This window comes from Lacerta agilis, chromosome 5 (genome assembly GCF_009819535.1).
Source record: "Lacerta agilis isolate rLacAgi1 chromosome 5, rLacAgi1.pri, whole genome shotgun sequence".
Lineage (NCBI taxonomy): Eukaryota > Metazoa > Chordata > Lepidosauria > Squamata > Lacertidae > Lacerta > Lacerta agilis.
Window position 1 is genome coordinate 20,128,689 of NC_046316.1, and position 24,409 is coordinate 20,153,097.

At 40.5% G+C, this 24,409-nt stretch overlaps 1 protein-coding gene across 1 annotated transcript in view; it reads right to left on the reverse strand.

The window, feature by feature from the left end:
* Positions 1–1,521: 1,521 nt before the first annotated feature.
* The window catches only part of PARG (poly(ADP-ribose) glycohydrolase), a 66,599-nt gene continuing 43,711 nt past the window's right edge, over positions 1,522–24,409 (reverse strand). Inside the window, exons 10-18 of the mRNA XM_033148785.1 lie at positions 24,184–24,263; positions 21,216–21,276; positions 19,003–19,078; positions 14,477–14,624; positions 11,837–11,915; positions 10,259–10,367; positions 7,038–7,143; positions 3,775–3,903; positions 1,522–3,558 (exon numbers count right to left, since the gene is read on the reverse strand). Of these exons, the coding sequence (XP_033004676.1) occupies positions 3,401–3,558; positions 3,775–3,903; positions 7,038–7,143; positions 10,259–10,367; positions 11,837–11,915; positions 14,477–14,624; positions 19,003–19,078; positions 21,216–21,276; positions 24,184–24,263 (946 nt within the window). The 3' untranslated portion in view covers positions 1,522–3,400. The remainder of the gene's footprint in view (positions 3,559–3,774; positions 3,904–7,037; positions 7,144–10,258; positions 10,368–11,836; positions 11,916–14,476; positions 14,625–19,002; positions 19,079–21,215; positions 21,277–24,183; positions 24,264–24,409) is intronic.

The window sequence follows — 24,409 nt, forward strand, 5'->3', positions numbered from 1 at the left end:
TATGGGGTTGCAGCGCTCATCTGCTTTGAGGCCGAGGGAGCCGGCGTTTGTCCACAGCTTTCCGGGTCATGTGGCCAGCATGACTAAACCGCTTCTGGTACAATGGGACACCGTGACGGAAGCCAGAGCACGCAGAAATGCTTTTTACCTTTCCGCCACAGTGGTACCTACTATTTATCTACTTGCACTGGCATGCTTTCGAACTGCTAGGTTGGCAGGAGCTAGCAGAGAGCAATGGGAGCTCACCCCGTCGCAGAGATTCGAACCGCCGACCACCCGATTGGCAAGCCCAAGAGGCTCAGTGGTTCAGATAAAATATATTCTATTACTGTTAAATGTTTTTAAATTATTGCCTCCCCTCCCCTCATGTTTTTCAGCTGTTGCCTATTTTATTTGTAAACCACCTGCCAGGGGAAAAGGCAGGGTATAAATAAATATATGATAATGGTGGTCTCCCAAGGTGGTTGGATGCTACTTTGTATGCCTGCTTTCGGCAACTCCTGCAGCCAAGCTAGTGCCAAACGTATTAGCTCTGCTTTCCTTTGGACCATGAGCCTGAGGGGGCAGGGTCTTGTCACCTGGGAAGCCCAGCCCCGGAGAGGTTGCGTTGATGCTGCTGACGCAGCAAAAACGTGGGAGGCAGCAATTAGGAGTTACCAGTCTCTGCAGCCAGAGAGGGTGCCATGATTCTCCAGTGGTTTGACTTCAACCCTGGAGGTGCACTCCATTGTCTCTCGATGGATGCCACAACAATAGCAGCCCAACATCATCTGGAAGACCACAGGCCAGCCGCTCCTGCTGTAGATAACACTTGAAAGCTATCAACTGCAGTCCAAAGAGACCCAGACACGATAAAGGTTTCTTATTCTTAAATCCCTCTTCCCAACCCCAACTAGCAAAACCAGAATAAATTAAACAAAATAGCAAATATTCCACAATAAGTTATATGAAAAAGTACTTTTGTTTAATTTGCACATTTTTAAGTTGCATAGGGACACAGGTGGCGCTGTGGTCTAAACCACTGAGCCTAGGGCTTGCCGATCAGAAGGTCGGCAGTTCGAATCCCCGCGATGGGGTGAGCTCCCGTTGCTCGGTCCCTGCTCCTGCCCACCTAGCAGTTCAAAAGCACAAAGTGCAAGTAAATAGGTACCACTCCGGTGGGAAAGTAAATGGTGTTTCCGTGCGCTGCTCTGGTTCGCCAGAAGTGGCTTAGTCATGCTGGCCACATGACCCGGAAGCTGTCTGCGGACAAACACTGGCTCCCTCAGCCTATAGAGCGAGATGAGCGTGCAACTCCAGAGTCATTTGTGACTGGACCTAATGGTCAAGGGTACCTTTACCTTTACCTTTAAATTGTACTGTTCAGTTTCTTCAAGTACATAGTTTGAATAGTTTGGCTGCAGAATTTTAATTACCTTAGCATGGAATACTAGGCAGGCGATAGGCCTGTGGCATTGCTCATAAAAAAGTACCGGTATGTCAATTTTTTTTTAAAAAAAAGAACAAATCAAAAGCCAAATGTGGAGAAAAATGTTCATCGGATTTATTATTTTCCTTTACAAAAGAAATCATGTAAATGTAGCATACTGATTTTTCACTGCCCCAATCCAAAAATAACAAACGCACAACCTGCAAGTTTAAAGAATTATATACTTCAGCTTTTTATAAATTATTATATACAGCCATGGGTGACTATAATTGCATGTTTTGTCACTGTGGAATTTAGATTGGTCAAGAGAGAAAATCACTCTATTACACAGCTGTTTGTGATGGCACATTCCCATCTAATGGATCATTGGCCCATCAGCTCTCTCAATATTCAAGACTGCAGCACCAGAAAGTTCTCTCTTGCTAAAAATAGAGAGTATACCACATAGTTGAGAAGGAAGATACTGAATAGCTGTGAAAGAAATTAAGACAAAGGGGAAATATTGAATCGACCTGGAATTATGCCTTTTGGCTTTGATGCAGCATCCTGGACAGTTTAGTTTTCTCTCTAATTAGGAAGCTGTTGGGACCATACAGCTCTTATTAACCTATTCACCCTGTGCTAGTTTGTTTCAAAGCTGGAGAGGAAAGTCAGTGCAGCATTATGCTGCAATCAGCATTAAGCAGCAAGGTTTCCTTAATGCTGCTCTTCCATTAGCCAACAGAGAACTGGTTAAAGCAACGTTTCTACCAATGTCCCTCCTGTGAATTTTTATTTCCTTCCTTTTTTTTTAGAGCACGTGCCCCTGAAGGGCAAAATCAAGCAATAGGTTTTTTCCAGTGTCCCACTAAAATGATGAGTTGTGAACTGTGGCCACACACAACTCCCATTTTGGGCTGTCTTGGAGATGTTTCCTTTGGCTTGTGCACTTACCAAAGCAAAGTTTCAACGATATTGTCCATACTTAGGAAGGCATGCCTTACAGAGTTGTATATTATATAACTGAAATCCTAGTATAATCATCTAGGTTTCACTGTACATTAAATAACATATATATTTATCCATCAGAATCGCAGGAATATCAGAAAACTGCAACGAAGAAACTGGTACAATTTAAAACCATTTTAAAAAGCTGTTTAATCCTTTCATAAATATATGGCCCTTGCTATAGTTTTTTTTCCTTCTTCTTCTTCTAATGTAAGAAATAATATAAATCCCTTTACAATCTCTTACTTTTGATCCTGGCTGTTTAGTAACCTGGATCCATCATTCTGCTTTCCATCTGCTGCTCATGCTTTGCCTCATCCTGCCTCCATCAAAAGGGACACAATCTCGGGATACGCTTGCTATTATTGTTTCTAGGGCAGCTTTGCTTACAGCAACTCCTACTCAGAGTAGACCCACTGAAATTAATGGACCCAAGTTAATCATATCCATTTGCTTAAATGGATCTACTCTGAGAGTAGGCCTAGCAATGGATCCAACCCAATGTCTTTAACTAAAATTATTAGGAGTAGTTTGTTTATGAAACTATATGTCCAATAGAACAGATCATTACAAGGCTTCCCCCACCGCCTCTCATAAATTATACTACCGAAGGGAGTGCTAAGAAACTGGTTTATATAGGAAATCTCTATTATATATGAGCATCTCTATAAAAAATGGAAAGAAAGGGTATGCAAGTACAAATCTGCTGCTTTAAAAGAAGCCCATAAAGAAAAACTCAACTTTGAACCTGGGGGGTGGGGTATGTTTACCAAACATTTCGTTCTATTATGCAGTGATTAGGATTTACATTCTACACTGGAAAGAAAATTTGTTTCTTTCCAAGATTGGTCTTCAGATATAATGCATAAAACAATAATTATATACATGGATATATTAAGCTACTCTGTATGTTACATCCAGCAATTCAATTAATATTCTACATGGAGAAGACAAGAAGGGATATTCATCTTGAAAATTAAATTTTTAGTCGTCAAAACATAATCCTCTTTCGTCATCAGTGGAATCTGCATAGGACTCTACTGCACTGTATATGAAAGGATAGAGTTTGATTTCTGGTCTTGGAGTGGAGCAACACCTGCATTCCTCATTGTAATATCTGAGCAACAGCCTGTAGACATCCCCTGGAAAATGAAAAACAAAACAAAATCAAAAGTTATTCATTTTGAAACAGCCCATTTTAACAGCCTGCTCATAAACGATTGAATTGTAAACACTACAGCTCAATTTCTTCATTTCCCAAAAATGTTTTCCTTGATTTAGGTCAGTAGTATAATAGCAACCATGACCCTGCCTTGTTTATCATCACACGTTCTTCCAAAGAGTCAGTTGATGCTTACCAACAGTCTGTCCTCTCTCGATTAGGAAAGTGTGCATGCTGTAAATATCTCTCATCAACTCAGCATCTCCAAAGGTAAAATAAACAACGTCTCGCCCAGCCTCTGCAGCTGCCAAGATTTGTATTAAGGCTGCAATAAATTAATACAAGAGAAACGGGTGAATACAGAATGAAGGAGTTCACTAGCTGTCAATAGTGGAAAAGTCTTGGAGGGGGTGGTTGGACCCCCAGAAGGAATGGGAGGAATTCAGGGGACTAGATCAGGATGACCCAAGGGAATTACAAGTGGTGGTGGGGTGGTGGATTCTGAGCCCCATTTGGTGCCTGATCCTAAGGAGGGTCCCAGTGGGAGAGGGGATGGAGATCCTTGCTCTGTAGATGGGTCACACAGCTTGACAGAACTGTCACCAGTTACTTTCCTGCCAGAAAAGCCCACTCCAGCTTCTGCAGCCAAGGAGCTGGCTCTGGCATCTTCCCCAGCTACACAGGAGCCTCCCCACTTCAGGAGAGATGATGGAGAGTACATCTGATGCTGAGCTGGCACCCACCTGCCTCTGTCACTTAGGACATAGAGATGCCAGGGCACGCACAACTCACCTAGCTAGCCCACTAGGACTGCCCATTAGCTTACACAGTCCTGAGACTCACAGCCACTTGCTGTGTTAAATACTGTGCCCGCTCCATCCTTGAAAAGTAAATTGGGGGGCATTGCACTTATTGGTTCAACAACTTAGCTCAAGGCTAGTCATGCCTTTGCTCTCTCTCATGTAACCACTGTTCCTAGAATTCTGTGACCTCATTTATGTACTGCTGTAATCTAAAAATTAAAGACTGAAGTTATGAGTTCAAGTTTGTTGTCAGAAAGGGAGAGCTAGGACAACTATGGAACACCAAACAATCCTATTTTAACGGTGCAATTTTCCTAAACGATGCAAACACTTGTTTGCTATAACAGAGTCAACGTGGCATTAGCATTTTTGCACTGCGAAGACATCTACCAATCAGCCAATGAATGCAAAGGCTGTCGAATTTGTGTACTTGCACTGCTGAACAGACTCATCCCACTCGCCACACATCATGCAAAAGGCAAGTTTTCCTAATGGGAAGTTTACTACTAGTGCAGCAGGACACAATTTAAAAGAGTAAGAGAGATTGTCCAGGCATTATAAAACCAAGCAGCCTGTTTGAAGAGGCTAGGGGTTGCCAACTTTTTTGAGCCAGCGGACATGTTTGGAATGGTTGCCTGTCCTAAAATTGCTGCCTCGGAGGCATGGCAAAATGGCTGCCAAGTCCAAAGGAGCGGAAGTAGAGGCAGAACCACAAAATGGTGTGGGCATATTCCCCAATCAGCTACCTTGCCAGTGAGAAAAAGGCACCTACATCAGCCACTGCCACACTCGAGAAGCTCTTTGCTCAGCTCCTCTGTTCAGAATGGACAGGAGGATGCGTGTCCAATCTTGGTATCCGGTGAAATGGGGAAAAGCTTAAGGGCGTGTGCGTTCAATGTAGGAAAAGCTGAGCAAGTGCAAACTGGAATGCAGCAGTAAGAGCAAACAGCCTCTTGTGAATTGTGGATTTCTGAGGGAATATTTACTGAGATCTTTTGCAAGCACTGCAGGAGGCACATGTGGGTACCACACTTGCAATCCCTGCAGTATGGGAATGAAGAGCGGGAGCTAAGTTGTCGCCATGCTTTTTCCTAGTACAATATACTGCCTCCTCTGAGTAGGGAAGAATGAGCAAACTCAAAATGAAAGCAAAAATAAAATTAAACCTCCAATCTTCCTGCAGCAATGTAACTCCTTAACGTAGCTACTTTATTTAGGGTTTGACCGTATTAAAGTAAAGTGGGATGAAGATAAGAGGACTTGTTTTGCCCCTTATGCCATGGGATAAACAGTGGAATAGTTGCAGGCTTTCTATATTTCTAGCTTTACTCACTACTGCACCATCATACTATCCCTGATATATACCCTGACCTTGAACAACAACAAAAATGCATTATACAGGCCTTTATTTCCCTAGCTTCATGGAATAATTTATGAAACAAAAGGTCACTTTGCATGCTTTAATTACTCAGAATTTCAGATAATGTTGGCAATGCTTCAACTGGAAGACATATGAAATAACTGGTGGGCAAGGAATTGCTATAATGTGTTCAATTTCTGCACATTTTCCTGTGGTACAACGGCTGTGAATTTTATCTGCTTTCTAAATGCTAAGAAGAAGAAAAAGTGGCAGACTTTATTTGGGGAGTGATTTTTATATTGCCATTACTACTGTTAATCCAGGCAATCATGTTAGCAGATGCTAATGTTTCAGTCTTCCATCAATTCTGCGTACTGTATTTTCCCGTGTATAAGACGGTGCTTTTTGCTTTTTAAAAAAAGGCAAAAATTGGGTGTTGTCTTATACACAGATAGTGAATGCATAGGGGTCCTGTGCAATTAATGGCAGCAGCAAACAGGAGATTGGCAGCGGTGATTGGGTGAGTGATTGGTGGCAGTGGCAAGGCCTGCTAGCGATTGGCTGTGGCTGCAGCAATTGGGCAGGCGATTCGTGGCTGTGGTGAGGTGGGTAGGAGATTGGTGGCTGCGGCAAGTGGGCAGTGAGGTGTGCGATCGGCAGTGGCTGTGGCAAGCAATTGGCAGTGGCAGGGAGGTGGGTGAGCGATTGGCGGAAGTGACCTCTCCACCCCCACCCCCAAAGCTAAACAACTTAATTTCTTAATTTTGGGTTAAAAAAATAGGGGTCGTCTTATACATGGGGGTGTCTTATACACAGAAAAATACAGTTAAAAAGCCAGTTTGACAAGTTTAGGTTAGCTAGAGCTCCAGGATTTGTGAAGATTTTTTTCTGTATAACACGTCATCTCAGTTACAGAATAGAATGATTCTCTGTTTGTCCCTAAGCCTTCAAGTGCCTGTAAAAGCTAAGGGTTTTAACAGCTACTGCATGCACTTATGGCTGGAACAGCCCCATTCCAAACTTCCCTTTGCCCCCAAAGTGCACCACTTCCAGACATCCAGGGAATAAATGTTACACTGGCATTTTAGCTTTGCGATTGTTGCTCAAAGGTTTGGGGTTTTTAAATTTTAGATTAAGCAGTTACAAATTGGGTAAATAAAAACGCCTCACATTTTCTTGCACAAAACAAGGAAGCTGATTTCAGTAATTTTCCCTTCTTGCCCACCCTGCTCTCAGCTACTCTGTTACAAGTGATTCTAGTTACATGTAATTCGTTACAATATTTCTAACCTTTACCTTTCAATCTTGAATCGCCTCCAAAAGCACCACAGCCCCAGTTTCCAGTAGCCACTGCAGAAAGGTGATGTGGTGGAATACCAGGTCGAAAGAAACCACAGTAAGCCTGAAGAAAGAAAAATAGCTCATAGCACTTTGCCATTGGGATTTCTCAGCTGTTATTCTATTAACACCACAAAGAACTGTATTTAGTGAATCACTGCAATAAAGATTGTGTATGACATCAAAATTCTTCATGTGTATTTTGTTTATGTTTCTTTCATGCTATCTCAACCTACCTAGCCCCTATGGCTCTTCTTCCATCCATTCTCACTAGCCCCAAACTTCCCTGAATCTTAGAGAGAGAGAAATACTTAAAACAAGCCTTTGGTAAATTCAACCCATTCGGAATATATTGTTTTGACTGAAGTGATTAAATTTCCTTGGCAATTTCAGTTCCTTTGGTGATGAATATGCACAACCTTGTATGGTCTGGGTCTGAAAATCCCAAGGAAAGCACTTTCTTTTTCATGGCAGGTCTCTGCTTTTCTTGGCTTCTTTGCATGCATCTTCTCTGCCCCTTCCCCTAGAAGGGTAGGTGTAGTTGTTAAGAGTACAGTCATACCTCGTGTTGCGTACATTCGGGATACGCACTCCCGCCCGCCGTAAGCGTTTTCCGGAGCACGCGGGACTGCCGGATGCACAGAACGCTTCTGCGCACTTCGCGCATGTGCAAAAGCGCTCAAATTGCGCGACTTCCGGTTTTTTTTAACGTGTGTTCAAGTTACGCACGCCCGCATTACGCACTGCGACCCGGAACGGATCGCGTGCGTAACCCGGGGTTCCACTGTATTGGGCTAGGACCCAGGAGGCCAGGGTTCAAATCCTCACTTGGCCATGAAGGGTGACCTTGGGCCAGTCATTGCCTCTCAGCCTACCCTACCTTGCAGGGTTGCTGTGGGGATTAAATGAGGCCAGGGAGAACCACATATGCCACTTTGAGAAAAAGGTGGGGTATCAACGCAATGAACAAACAATAATGAGTGCACTGGGAAAAATTAAAGTGGGAAGAGAGCTGACACCCTCTTAGTCTTGGAAAGGGAGAAGCTCAATCTGTCACTTTCCTAGTTGCCCAGCCAACCAGCTCACTCACAGCTTTTAAGGCGTGTTTATGCTGATGCAAAGTTGTTGCAAAGACCCTGTGTCACAGCTTGTCAGCCTCTTCTAAGTGGGTGGGTTTTCTTAGTCTCACAAGCTAGCAGGTGGAGATAAGCGCATATAATGCTTTTAAAAAATAATAATAATAGAAGACTATGGTAGAAAGGAAGAAAAAATAACCTGGGAAGGTACTGAGAATGGTACCCCGCTCCCACACCTCTCTCCTGTTCTCTGAAGTGAAGAAGCTCTAGACCAAACTGCTATACTGAGACTGTGGCTTAACAGGGGAAATGAAGTGAATTGGTCAAGCCAGGCTTGTGTGTGTGGAAACAATGGAGGAAGTCAGGGACAAGGCAGCCGCTGGCACTGCCCCAAATTCCTGACAAAATTAAGCAAAAATTGGTTCAAATACACCTCACAAACAACCTTAAATTAACACATGACAGGTAGAACTGCAAGCACCTATAAGCAAGCAGCATCCTAGAAGCAACATGCCTTGAGAGTCTTAGTCTACAGTGTAACATAATTTACATATTCCTCATAAATCTGTGTTTGATTCAGTTAATGAAATGCAAAATATGTCGCTCAGCAGTTGCTTCAAGTATGACCCACCACTTTAAAATCACCTCTATTCAAAGAGGAAGAATTGTGTGCAGCATCAAAATGTGTAAAATCTATCCTAATATATAACTTGTATCTTTCCTATCAACATGATGGAATGCATCAAGTCTGATGTCAGATGCTTAGAGCAGGTGATTTAGTTTTCCAATTAAGACGTCAGTAGAAGTTTACTAATTTTATTTACTGTCTATTGCAGAGCCTATTTTATTACTATCTGTGATAGTGTCTAATGCTACTTTTAATAGGAAATACTAGTTTTACTCTCTTATTTAAAAAATAAAATAAGTCTTAATTATGCTAAGCATTTTTGAAACCATAATCTTAAAGGGTGTGGATCTTTCTTAGATGGAAAATATTTATTATTAAGAAATGCCTGTCACATTAAATTGAACATGCTGAAGCATATATGGCTGTGTCAGATCAAAACCCCCTCAAGATTATTAGACAAATTCATATGCTAGCAATGAAGATATATTACAAAGGGTAGAAATAGCCTCTGTATTTGTATTTTTGCTCCTTTAGACAAACTACTGTGGCTAACAAGTGGAACCAATGCCATAGTGTAATATTTTGCAGGGATTTAATATTTTGTTGCATGCTATTAAAAACTGTGTAAGGTGATTTAAGAAAAAATATATATCTAGAAATGGCTTTAAAGATTTATTATTTATTTAAAAGACATTTTAATGTGATGCTATCACAGTGGATTCAGACAAACTGTTTGAACCAGACAATAATGCACTTCTGCAGTCATTAATGTTAGATTCTGGTCTAAATTTATCTAAATTTCACTGCCACCTCAAATTTGGCAAGTTACACTTTGGGAGTTGGGTTAAAATGCCTTCAACTGATGGGTCAAGTCCCACAAGAGAAGCATATGCTAACTGAATGTAGGTCACACAAGTAGCGCTTCCCATAATTTCCAAACACCCCAAGCTTTTACGTTGGTTTTTAAAAAGTATTTCACAAAAGAAAAGCGAGCACAATAGGTGAAAAAGTGAAGGGGAGGGGCACATATGGCTAAAATTAGTGAGCACCATATTGCTACTTTTTAAGTGGAATTTATTTTTAAAATTAGGAAGCTATGTAGGAGTTGATCAATCACAACAACACATTGCATAAGGAATCGGTAAGCACGACTGCTTTGCAACTATTTCTGTGGATATTTGGAAAAAGCTCCAAGAACACAACTATTGAGTTCATTTTTTCAAAATGAAAGGAGGTATTTCAAGAGAGAACCACTTACCAACTTGATTTAACCTGGCAAGGTTCGATTTTAATCTTACTGTTGAAAATATGAGTAACACCTTGTGTGAACTGACACTGCAATTAAGCAGGAAGTCTCCCTTCAAGGAGTTGTTGACACTGCAAAAATTATTGGACAGCACAACTCAAACACTAATGAAATGACTGCAAATAAATGATGGGCTTAAGGCTGCAGGATGGATTATGGAGTTACTGGCCTTGTTGAGCTCTCTTCTAATTTTCTCAGGAGCAAACTGATCAAGGAAACGTCTGAAATGAAATGCATCTATGGCTACAATTTCTGTGCAGTGCCTCTGCCATTCATCCCTGCATTGGAACGAGGGGGGGGGGGGAGAGAAGGGAGAGAGAAAAAAGGGCGGTAAAATTAACTGTGTGATTATACTGCTCATATAAACAAGATTGAAAGTGAGTTCATCTCTCCAGGGCTTTACCAGTGGTGAAAAAGCACAGAAATAATGTCAAGGAAAAGCAATGCTGTAATAGATCATAGGTGAACTCCCATCAAAGAGAGAGGGAGTGGATGTGGGAGGACACATGAAGTTTCCCCACAGATTTAGAAATACATTAATTATACAATGTGAATGTCAGATCCCAAATGTTAAATAATGGACATTATGTGATTTAACTACTAAGATTCCCTGGATGGCCAAGAAAAATAGACAACATTCTTTTATTTCTTTATTTTGCTATACTGCTGCATGTTTCAAACACAATCCTTTTCTTCTTGCCTTTCCTCAGCATAAACAGGCAATTTAAGTCTCAACTAGGTGACAGAAATTAGCAAAGCCTTTGTCCAAACATTTGGGCCTCTGTATCTCCCACATGCTCCCTCCTAAGAACTCTAATCTTAGGAGCAGTGCCAGAAAGTGCCCTCCCCTGAAAAGACAGAATTTTTGGAGAACCAACTATGAGACATCACAGAACCAGTTCCAGTGGGAGTTAAGACTTCTTTGCGAGTAGCAAAATCAAATATTCTTTGTTAAGACTGAAGCCAGAAACAGTGTTACTGTAGTATATAAAAACTAAATACACCAAGTAAAGGTTACTTCTTATCATGCTCTGAAGAGAAATGGGGGGACACATTCTGGAAAACATGACACTGGTATACATCCCTCTACTTGTGAGAAAAAGGTTGAGTAACTCTGAAATGCTCCAGATTTTCTCTTTACACATGCACTGTCTCCAACTACATGTATGTTTCCATGGTACTTTGCACTTCCAGCTGATATGCTTCAAAGTGCCCAAGTCTTTCCAAAGTAAAGAGGAAATATGGTTCTAAGTGGCCTGAGCAGTTTTACACACTGTGAATCAGAGAACAAAAACTCAAGATGTGAAGACATAGTAGAATCCCGAGCATAATTCTTCCTAAGAACAAACTGGGCTTGTCTTGATAGGATCGTAGTCAAAATGGGGCAACTGAGGAAGAAGAGGGAAATGCTTGTGTCCTGGAGTCGTCATCCCCCCCCCCAAAAAAAACCTTAAGAGGGCTACCCTCCTGAAAAAACAGCACAATGAGGACTAAACATGCTAAGTATCTATGGGATGACTACTGGAAAAGAAAAATGGAACATGAGGGGAGGGAATAGCTGGCTGCCATCCTAAACAGAAGCACTCCTTTTATAAGAGAAAATGCACTGTAGCTTTTTGTTGCGGATCCTCTGTATTGTGCAACTGTCAATCGCAAGCACGGGAAATGAGCTCGTAGCAATGTACTGCCCTGAGGATTTATTATCAACTTTCACAATGTCAAAGCCACTCATTTGCAAGAACATTACCTGGGTGTTTGATCTTCATGGCTCCTGGCCCACTGGTACGTTTCTGCGTAGCCAGTATATTCACTATATTGCTCTGTACCTGGGGGAGGGGGGGAAACGTCACATTTTAAAAGCCACCGTAAACTGAGATTTTCCCTTCCTCTGTAGGGTTATTTCTTCTGAATACCTGTTCATTAAGGATGATAGGAAATGTCATTTGAATAAGCAAAAGCAATGTAGTTTGGATCCAGAAAAGCCAAATGCACAAATAAATCTATGCAAGAGAGCTGTCCCAGTATGTGCATCCCAACTGTTGAACAAGTTGCCAAACTTGTTACCAACCACCTTTCTCTGTCTCCGCTAAACAAATCATTTTACTGGTATTATGGTTATATGCTGAAAAGAAAGTCTGAATGCCGTGCACATGGGAAATCAGCTTGTCAAAATCCAAAGTGAATAAAACAAGTTTGCAAAATTCTAGTGTAGCTGGGGGGGGGGGGAGAGAGAGAGAGAGAGAAAATTGTTTGGTTAGCAGTATTGTAATTCGCTGACTGCCTTCTTGAAACTGAAGGAGGTTGTCATGCTTGATCAGTATAGAAGGCCAGGAAAGGTTGCACTGTCTTGGGGCCTGAAACTGTCTGATGAGCTTAGAATAATCATCTATCCTTTCATAAAACAAAGTCAAGGAAGTGAGTTTCAGTCTGATTTTAAGAGCCTTCTCACAATTTCTAAGCCATGGATTAGAAAGTTCATCAAAACCAAATAGCTGTGGTACCATATATATTATTATTCACGCCACACTTGGATTTAATATTGGAATATGAAACCAGACAGATGATGAATAGTAATGCCTCCACTAAAGCATATGGAAAGGAATACCTTCTTCCTTTGTTAAACTGGATTAATTCATCTTTATTTTAAAAGGCTTTAAAATCATTTTAATTGTTCTTTTCCTCCCTTAGTGTTTCTGTGCCTTCTACTTGGAGCTACTTTTTATGTTCACCACAGCTACATAAGTGAGAACTGGGGAAGGGTATGAAAGGGAGGCATGAAAAAATGACAACTTTGGTGTCTCCCTCACCATTTGTGAGGAAATCTTTTTTGAGAAAACTGTAATAAATGCAACATGCCTATCAAATTGCAGTTTGGTGATATCCACCATGTTCATATGAACACAAAGTATGTTAATTTTCATTTTAGCCACGTGTAATTACCTACAGCTGTCAGACTCGTAATACATTTTCAAATTGCCTATGCAACATAGCCTGTATTTTATTCTATGAACCACCCTGAGATCTTACGATGAAGGGCAGAATATAAACTTAATAAATAAAATTAAAATAAATGCAGCTATCAAAGCAAAACATCAGACTTCAACTATTCCCTCTGACCACTCAGTAGATGGGGAAAGTCTCTGCTCTGTGTTTCATATTTGCTACTGTGATGATCTCAAACAGATGCTGGACAATTGCAACAAATCTAATTTCTTTCCAATCTCTCCGTCTCTTCTGCAAATTTCAGAGGCACAGTTACATCCATTAGGCCACTGAGTCAAGATGCATCATCGAAAGACTGTAATTTATTGGACAGATAGCTGCACACAGCAGAGACTCGCCTAAGCACAGATATGGAAGTAAGCCAAGGATCAAATGAGGATGATGAAATGGCTGTTTCCATTAAGGGAGCAGAACATTGCTTCACAGATATTAATTAGAAAGTACTGTAATAAAGTAAAGTGCACGAAAAAAACTTAGAGAGAATGCTTCCTTTGTTTGTTTGACCGTCCCTCAGAAATAAAAGCATCCATTTTGGATTCAGAAGCCCTAAAAACTATTTGCCTTTGCCCTCCGAACAGATTATGATACTCCTCTTTTTTATATTTTTCAAGATCTTAATTCAGCACATAGCACATAGCAATAAATTACTGTAAGCTTCAACCCTTCAGTAAACAATCCATATAGCTCAGATCATTCTTAGTTGCTCTCTTCAGTTTGGGAAAATAAAACAAAGGGCCATAGTAAATATTCACTGTCATATGCAAATACATACAGTATACAATCACAATTTTTTGATTCAATTGGGAACCTCCAACTGTGGGCCAATCTTGGCCCACCAAGCCATTTCCCCCAAACCACAGATGCTGATGTTATTGATCAATGCCTTTACTCCCTAACTTCATACCTGGTACTTGGATCATATGTTTTTGCTGTTAACGGTAAAGGGTCACATATATCCAAGTTGCCAGTTGTCTTTGTATTGTACTTTCCTCTAGGCTGGGTAACGCTCAAGTGTTCCCATGCATCTAACCAGCTGCATCATTTGACTTATGGCTCATTTTTAACTTATTTTCCAAGGAGCTCAAAGTGGCATAAATTGTTCTCCCTGCACCCCCATTTTATCCTCAGTCTGTAAGGTAGGTTAAGCTAAGATATAGTGACTAGCCTAATTTCACACACTGAGGCTAAGTAGGGATTTGAATCTGAATCTCCCTGATTCTAAAATGAGTCTAAACACATTGGCTCAGTTCCAGTGAATACATATCCTAGATTGCTGTCTTTTGCCCAGTGATATGAACCGGGAGTAAGTTTCTGGAGTTATTTGGCACCAGGTTCACATGAGGTATGTGAATATTTCTCAAGTGTGGGGCTTACAAAAACTAACCTGCTATAATTAGACATTCATTGTGATCCAGGACTTCAGTAATGAGACGAGATACAATCAGTTCTGGATTGATTAAGAAGCGAATTTCTTCTTGCACCAGTCCTGCTCCAGTGACGCCACCTCCAACAAAGCGATTAGCAAAATCAACCTGACAGAGGTATAATTTTTGTGGTTACAGCACATTCAAAAACATTTCCAACACCCCCAATAATGTAAACATCTGTTATACATGCTCATTTTCCATATTCAGGTGGGGTTCTCTGGATCTTAACCACAAAATATTTAAGCAATGCTACCATCTAGCCTGGGGACGCGGGTGGTGCTGTGGGTTAAACCACAGAGCCTAGGGCTTGCTGATCAGAAGGTCGGCGGTTTGAATCCCCACGACAGGGTGAGCTCCTGTTGCTCGGTCCCTGCTCCTGCCAACCTAGCAGTTTGAAAGCACGTCAAAGTGCAAGTAGATAAATAGGTACCGCTCCAGCGGGAAGGTAAACGGCATTTCCGTGCGCTGCTCTGGATCGCCAGAAGCGGCTTAGTCATGCTGGCCACATGACCCGGAAGCTGCATGCCGGCTCCCTCGGCCAATAAAGCAAGATGAACGCCGCAACCCCAAGTTGTCCGCGACTGGACCTAATGGTCAGGGGTCCCTTTACCTTTACCTTACCATCTAGCCTGAGCCATTTTATTGTGCTCCTTTTTTTGTTAGTTATTGCCTGTTTTGTTAATTATTGCTTGCTTGTTGCTGCAGCCAATCAGAAGCCGCGCCTTGGTTTTCGAATGGTTCCAGGAGTCAGACGGACTCCCAGAATGTGTTCTGTTCGAGAACCAAGGAACGACTGTATATTATTTACAGGTACACAAAAACATTTTTCTATGCCTGTAAATTTTAACATATGCACATAATAAATGCATGTTTCTTCCACATGATGATACACACATACTAGGGAAGTGGAACTGGCTGCAACCTCCTGCCACTTGGGCACACAATAGCAAACATGTAACACATGAAGTGGCCTAAGGAGATTTGTGTGTTTTATTTGCATTTCAGATGACTGCGATTATTTGTGTTTTAAAGGACTGATGAAATATTATTTGATACACTACATCCTTGGCCATCTGCAGCCTACCCTGGGGCACATTTAAGTCCTGTAATTAAATTTTATCAGCACTTTTCAGTCTAGGGAGATCTAAGTAAATGTATGACAGAAGACACCTGAAAGGAATGAGAGCTCACATTCACGATGAAAGGAACAAATTGCCAGATGATAACAAGCTGTACACTCTTGGCTTTTTTGTACAAAAGAAAGTGGGATTCACATATAATCAGTGCCTTGTTGTCTCCTTCAAGTAATGTTCCTCTACTTTATGAGTCCCTGGGGTCTCTGTCACTAGTCTGATTAAAGAGAAAAGTAGATCAGCCTGTTTATACAACTGATCATCACCAGAGGCTCTTCTCTGAGTGCCCCTGCCAAATAACACAAGTAGACATGGCTGAGGAGACAGCTTTCTTGATGGTGTCCCACCTATGGAATGGTCTCCTACAAGAGACTGACTTGGCATTTATGTAGCCATCCTTTCGGGACCAGGCAGAAATCTTTTTGTATTTTCCCAGGGTTTCTAAGATTTGTGTTGTTTAGAAAAGTTTGCTTGGAATTTGATCTGGTTTTAGATTGTGTCTGTTGTTTTACATTTCATGTTACTATTTTAATCTGGAATTTTATAAATTGCCCTGATCAAAATATACTGAAAGGCAGGATATAAATTTATTAACTAACAACTGAATTGATTAAAAAATAATGAGAGTTACAATAAAAATGCTGAAAGGCATTTGTGGTTGAATGTATAAAGCTCCCAAGAAACCTCATTCTAATATTTAGTCTGAGTCTGGCCAAGTAGAGGGATTTGTTCTGTTTATGCAGAATCAGAAAGCTACATAGCTGAAACGGGACTGACAATAACATTGCTGAGGTGAAATTGGGTGCATTCAATGCAAATTTATACGGAACAACAAATGCATTATTAAATATTTTCCTGCCTCCAAGGCTACAGTTTTAAGTGGCTTGAGAGAAAATTTAATATTGCTTTGCAATGTTAAAACACAGCTTAGTTTTAATGTATTTTCAGGCTCTTCATGTGTAACAAAAGCTATAAAGTTATGCTTCAGAAGAAAATATTCGCAACATTAGGAAATGGCCTCATGTTTCAAGGAGAAGTATGAAAGAAAATCTGCCAGAGTGGAATGACCATCATAGGCTCCTTACCTGTGTTTTGCTAGAACTACCCACTCCAGAGACATGGCAATGAAAAATGGATTGCCCAAGGTCACACACACACACGAGAAGTTAAGAACTCAAAGCCTTTGAACAATTCCCAAATTAAAATACTATAGCTTCCTCCACTGTACAGCAGCTGTTACCTGAGCCAAATTAGTATTTATGTCATCAACTATAATTATATGAACTGTTGTCTTATTATATTCATTCTGCATACTGTAACAGTGCTCAAAGATTATAATCAGGGTCAAACCCCATAAAATAAGGGGCTGTATGAGGGCTAACAGCCTCTCTTCTCAGAACCACACTAATCTAATTCATGATAATAAGCCAGTGAACTAGATCAGTAAATGGTAGAAGAGACAGTATAATGAATACAATAATAAGATAATGTAATTTTGCTAGCTACTAACAATATACAAACAACACTATGCACATTCTACTATTTGGGGGGGAGTTTTTTTTAAAATTTCAAATTGTAACTTATGCTACCCTGTGCATTTTCTTAACACTGCAAAACGTACTATGGACACAATTTTTCATTAGATGTTGCAGTTGAGACTCCCCCCTCCCCCCGGTGGCACATTGTTTGTATATGCTCAAACTCCTTGCCGAAGGACAGGAAATAGTTGTTTTGTCTTGTCTGCTCTTGCTAAGTAGTGGCTGCTATTTTTCCCCTCTGGAGGCTTTCTAGAGCATGCTTTGTCGTGAGGATAGGAAATCTGTGGCCCTCCAGATTTCAATGAGCTCTCATCAGCCCTAGCCAACACAACGAATTGCCATGGGTGATGGTAGCTGTAGTACAACATCTGGAAGGCCACATGTCTCACCTCTATTATATGGGCATTCCCCCATGATGCATCACAGATTCCTGCAATCCATAACTGCATTTGGAAAATGGAGTTCCCACCCTTTCTGCATTGTATAATAATTACTGATCCGAGTTTTCCTGCCCCATTTTACTCTAACAGGTCTAAAAAAGGATGATGGTCTGTAACATTTTCCTTTTTTATTCAGAAGTGAGAAACAAGTTTTAAGCAGGAAGACAGTGAGACACAAGTCCCAGAAAACATAAGAGATATGGGACACATAAGAGGTTCATTCAAATTTGTAACAGCAGTCCAGAGTTAGGAGATGTTACTTTTAAGGATGGCCTAAAGGTCAGAGAAATGCCAAAATAGGATATATAATTTTTTTCTCCTGGGATTTAATGTTATAACACATCTAACTATAGTGTTCAGATAGGTTTATGATGTATATGTTATTTTGGAATGTCATTTGTAAAATATTTTTTTAAAAAATAAAAATAAAAAAGTGAAAAACAAGGATGCAAACTGGATTTAAATATCTGAAGAAGTGTGCATGCACACTAAAGCTCATACCAAGAACAAACTCAGTTGGTCTCTAAGGTGCTACTGGAAAGAATTTTCTATTTTGGATTTAAATAGATTTTGTTCCATTAATGGTCTATGGGAAAAATCTTCTAGGAAGTTCTCCCAGGCAAGCCTCATTACAGTGAAGGGAAACAGCACGAGAGCACATTAATCGTCTTGTGAATCTCCCTGTGATTGCAATGAGGCTTGTGCAGAAGAACAACCCACAATTAGACTGGTGTACATCCTATTACTCTGGCATCCTAAGGCTGCTGGATGGGTTTTAAGTCTAAAAGGGATAAATCAACTGTTATTAACAAAACAGGTACCAGCCACCCATACCACACTTCAGAATTCAGTTCCTTCTCGGCTAAAACGACAACAAAATGCTTGTAGATATGGACGAGGCGGAATCGTTATCAATCTGTTTTAGCTGACTGGCTCTCAGACCAAAGCAATTTCACTGGCAACAGACAATGCCTCCCGAACTACTGAACTGGTCATCTGCTGGGGCACTTCCAAAATAAAGGAAACAAAAAATAAAACCGTCAGCCTGTCACTTTCATACCCTGGAACCACCCCTCTCTTGTCGCTCTTCAATCTCTGTGTGACCTGAGGAACCTGGAGCTATCCGGGTATTCCAACTGTCAATCAAAAGGTTATTCACAGAGTACACATGTGGAAAACAAGGTGAGCTGGAGACAATAGATAACGTTAAGGCTGTCAGAATAATCAATTCTGCTGTGTCTGTTATACTGCACACTAGTTTGGTACTTTCACATACAACCTAGGGCACAGCCGAATGATTCTGCTAAAATGCCCAATAGAACAAAAGTTTTGTTAAAGCTAAGCACAAGCCAATATATTATGCTGCTCTTACCTGTAGCATCCCATGCCCATTGCTCTCAATAGTACCTTCATATGTGACATGCAACCTGGACAGCTTTTTCTGGGTTCTGTAATTAAATACACACAGAAATGAGGAACAGAACAATATCTTATAAAGATCATGTTGCAAATTTATAAGGAAAATGTCTCCTATCAATCAATCTGTAATGAATTCTATAATAACATAGGATGGGTTGCACTTATGGTTAATTCAGTACCCTAAAACCATGTTGGTTGCCCCAGTGTTGTAAATGCTTGCACTTGGTACAGACTGTTTTGGTGGAGATGACAGTTCCCTTTAAATGGAGCACAATCCCTACACTGAGAGAAATTAAATAATACTAAAAAGGGTTGGCGGGAGTGTTAGCACAACACACATCATAGTAGTTTTCTGATTAGGCCCTAATCTGGGAGAGCCAGTTTGGTGTAGTGGTTAGGAGCGGCAGACTCGTAATCTGGGGAACCGGGTTCGCGTCTCCACTCCTCCACATGCAGCTGCTGGGTGACCTTGGGCTAGTCACACTTCTCTGAAGTCTCTCAGCCCCACTCACCTCACAGAGTGTTTGTTGTGAGGGAGGAAGGGAAAGGAGAATGTTAGCCGCTTTGAGACTCCTTCGGGTAGTGAAAAGCGGGATATCAAATCCAAACTCTTCTTCTTCTTCTTCTTCTCATTAAATACAAGCAAGCAACAAGTCCCATGAGCGAAGGGTAATCAAACTCCATTTTGGATTCTGCATTGCTAGCATGCAAAGAATCAACAGCATCTCTTGTTCTTTTACCATTTATATACCCAATTGAAACTCTATAAATGCCTATTTGCTGCCACACAGAAAAACACCCATGGAAAGCATATCCACTGTTAACCTCAGACTGAATGCTGAGGTGAAAGATGAAAATTTGACACATACTGAGGAGAATGGAAAATCTATTTTATTTCTGCTGAAATGGAAAATTTAAAGCTTTCAGGTTTTCATTCAAAATGGCCCCATTTTGCTTATTTAAAAACAAAAAGAAGCATCGTACTATACTGCAAAAAGTTCTCTTGTTTCTTTTTTTATATAATACTCAAACTTTTTGATTTAATACCCATTCTTTATCTAGACAGAAATTTTTATTCTGCATAAAATGGTATTCCTGGCATATTTAATCATCCTGTAGTGCAATTAAACAGACAAGTTTAAATTAAGCTGCATTAGTCATATCTAGCTATTGATTTACTGCTCCTAAAAACCTTTATTTTGGCCCCTGCTTGAACAAGATCCAAACGCTAACAGAAGAAATTAATAGGCTTCATAAAGCCATTTCTGTACAAAACTTAGTGCATTAGCATTAATGCAAAGTTACATTAGTCATTTCCAGAAAAAAACAAAAAATTAAAAAGCAGCTTTCTCACTGTGAAAGCATTTGACTGCTTAGCCTCACTCAGCTTAATGGGAAGCATGTGATCATTTATTAGCATACAGTTGATGTCATTTAGAAAATAGCACTGAGATCGATCTATCTAATCTATAGAATGTACAAATATGGCCTTAGACCCTAATGTGTTCTTGAATGCATGGAAGGCACTTCCGCTGATGGAAGGGTGGGCAGTTCCTTCTTGCTGCAGCCCCCTCTGCCACGTAGCATCCTGTTACAGTCATACCTTGGTTTTCAAGCAGAATGCGTTCTGGAAGTCCATTTGACTTGCAAAACGTTCGGAAACCAAGGCACGGCTTCCAATTGCACAGGCATGCCGGAAACAATAGCGAAGCCGTATCAGACGTTCAGCTTCCAAAAGAACGTTTGAAAACCAGAACACTTACTTCGTTCGACAACCAAGGTACGACTGTATTAGGATTTGTTTCCTTCCAACATGAGCCAAGAGGACCAAAGCAGGTACAAGTTGCTTGTGTTTTGTAAACAATCATTTATGACCTACTGCGAGGTGCAAACATGGTTGAAACAGAAGTTATAGAGAACTTGATAAGTTGAGATATAATAACAACAACAACAACTTTATTTTATATCCCAAGGCCATTTTCTACTCTGTGAAACTGACATGAATCAGTCATTAGTACAAGATGCTTATGTAACCAACCTGGGTTTCCTGACAAACCCCACCCCCGGGGTGTCAGGCAAAAGAAAAAAACCGAAACGTTACTGGGATTTAGGTAGAACTGCTCTAATCAAAATGAAACTATTTTAAGAGAGATATTTTACCCCTACCTTTCCCAATCTGGAAATTCCTGTAGACACTGTCTTGTAAATGTCACCAGTCCAGTGGGTTCTACAAACAAACAAACAAACCCAAGCAAGTATATAAAAATGTAGCACTTCATTTCAATTGGAGGATAAATCTACAAAGGATGTACTTCTAGCACAGAAATGTTGCCATATGTTGAATACTGTATTTGTTTTTTGTCCAAATAATTTTTATTGGCTTTCATGTAAATACAAGAACAACATACAGTATACCGTAACTAGTTGATTGCCTATATTAAGATGCTAATTCCTTAAAAGGGAGTACTGATATTTTGATTTTTAAATTGCAAGTGAACAGAGTAGTGCAATCAAAAAATAAATCAACAACAATAATGAACAGAAAGTATAAAATGAATGGTGGTTGTAATCTATTTATATTACACATCTTACCTCTCAATTCATATTCTTTTGAATTTAAAACTATTAGAGGAGGTGTGTTCTCCACGCTACATCCTTTTGATTTAGGAGCGTTAACCTGATCCTAGCTACCTTTTCTCAATGAAGGAAAATGTACTGCAACATATGTAAGCCTAAACAACAGATTTTAAGTTTGATTTCTTCTAACGGATTAGAAGTGGGACAGTGATTGGCTCCAATAGTGAACCCTTCTAAGGTATACAATTGATGGTGCAAGACGAAAATAGGTTTGATATGTATGAGTGTCTGGCTTCTTCAGAAAAATGTATTCACTCAAGTGTTCTCGAAGGGGGAACTCAGAAGGGAGATAAACCTAATGACTCTGGCTTATTCCTGAAAATAAGTTGGCGTGACAGGTAAAACTCAAACTAAATATGTAGATTGTTATGTGCAAGGGATTGTTATGTGGCGCTGTGGGTTAAACCACAGAGCCTAGGGCTTGCTGATCAGAAGGTCAGTGGTTCGAATCCCCGCAACGGAGTGAGCTCCTGTTGCTTGGTCCCAGCTCCTGCCCGCCTAGCAGTTCAAAAGCACGTCAAAGTGCAAGTAGATAAATAGGTACCACTCCAGCGGGAAGGTAAATGGCGTTTCCGTGCGCTGCTCTGGTTCGCCAGAAGTGGCTTAGTCATGCTGGCCACATGACCCGGAAGCTGTACGCCGGCTCCCTCGGCCAGTAACGTGAGATGAGCGCCACAACCTCAGAGTAGGCCACGACTGGACCTAATGGTCAGGGGTCCTTTTACCTTTATGTGCAAGGGAAGGGCTGCATCTTTGAAATCTAAAGATGCCTTTATTGTTTGTCTCTGTTAAAAGTTTTGGTGAACATAATTAAAAACATTAATAGTGTAAACCCAATTAAGGTTGCAATCCTGTGCACACTTTCCTAGGAGCAAGCACCACTGAACACAGTGGGATTTCCTTCTGAGTAGCTATGCGCAGAATTGCATAGAGACTATCTTACCCCCGGAAATGTTTCATCTCTTGTGGTTTGCTATGATTTGGATTACTAATTTGCTAACCTAACTCATAAGGGAAGAAGACATGAAATATCCTGGCAAATGACTTTATGGGAAATGTTTGAAGAGTCTTGTTACCAAGCTAGAAATTATAAGATATTCAAAAGATTAAACAGAAGCTTTGTTTGTTTGTTTTCCAAAAGCAGTGATTTCTGCATAAACCTTGTGTTTACTCACAAGAGGATTGTCATATTATGAGATCATGTTTCACAAATTAAATGTTTGTCTTCTGAAAACAAAGCTCTTGGTTTTCAGCAACTCAGGATAATATTACAAGTGATTTAATTACTGTTTGTAATAAAAGAATTTTTGGGAATGGAATATTTAATTTCTTTTCATCTGAAAGATGAATTACTGTTGTCTTCTTATTAATTACATGGAAAAAACAAACATGGCATTTTGTCTCCATCAAAAAAGAGGCTACATGTTACTAGTAAAAGGCTAATAGTCTCATCATTACCTTCAAACAAATGAAAAAAAGGGCAAAATATTGGTATCATAAAAACTTGGGCAGTATAACAATATTAGATATTTGCACTGGAAAAATACAGCATGAGAAGGAGATGTGAAACTATTGGGTTACATCCAGCTGACTTAGACCTTTCAATATTAACGGAGCTAAATTAGTTGTGCCCATTAATTTCAATGGGCCTATTCTGAGTAGGATAACGTTGGAGAGAACTCACTGTTTTTGCCATAATGACTAATTTCAGTTTGATTGCTAGTTTGTTTTTTGTATTCTCAGGTCATTTAAATTAAGGGATTGATATGGGACGCAGGTGGCATTGTGGTCTAAACCACTGAGCCTTGGGCTTGCCGATCAAAAGGTCGGCAGTTCGAATCCCTGGGACGGGGTGAGCTCCCGTTGCTCCGTCCCAGCTCCTGCCAACCTAGCAGTTTGAAAGCAGGCCAAAAGTGCAAGTAGATAAATAGGTACCGCTCCGGCAGGAAGGTGTTTCCATGCGCTGCTCTGGTGTCGGTGTTCCATTGCGCCAGAAGCAGCTTAGTCATGCTGGCCACATGACCCGGTAAAACTGTCTGCAGAGCAGACAAACCCCGGCTCCTTCGGCCTTTAAAGTGAGATGAGCACCGCAACCCCAGAGTCGTTCATGACTGGACTTAACTGTCAGGGGTCCCTTTACCTTTACTTATATATGTGTGTGTATATATATATGTAAAAGTGTGCATATATAATTAGTATATCCATCTTTAAACTACTGCTCAACTACTGCTGTACAGAAGTATTTTGAATATGACTATTAGCCATCCTGGGCCCTACAATCAGTAATGGAGGCCCTGTTGGTGGTCATGACCCCATGACAAGGCCTTCATGGTGGTGGTTCCCCATTTATAGAATGCCCTCCCTGAAGAGGTGTATCTTCCCCCCTCATTAACAACATTCCGGAGGACTTTATAAACATGTGTGTTCTCTGAAAGATACTGTTCCTGGAAATCTTGAAATTATTACGGGAGAATTTGACTGTTTTAAAATGTTTTACTTTTCTCTGTGACTCTTCTGAAGTAGCAGAAAAGGGTTTTCAGTTTCTCAGGCTTCCTTGGTGAACGCCCTTCAAACAACCTACAAAAAGCAAAGGGGGGGGGAGATTATTATAATTCAGCAATTTACTAACCAAAGGAAGCAAGGGGTGGCTAAATGAAAAATTAATTATAGCAATTCTTCAAATATGGAGGCCCTAGAATAAAATTTGATTCAACCTGAGTTAA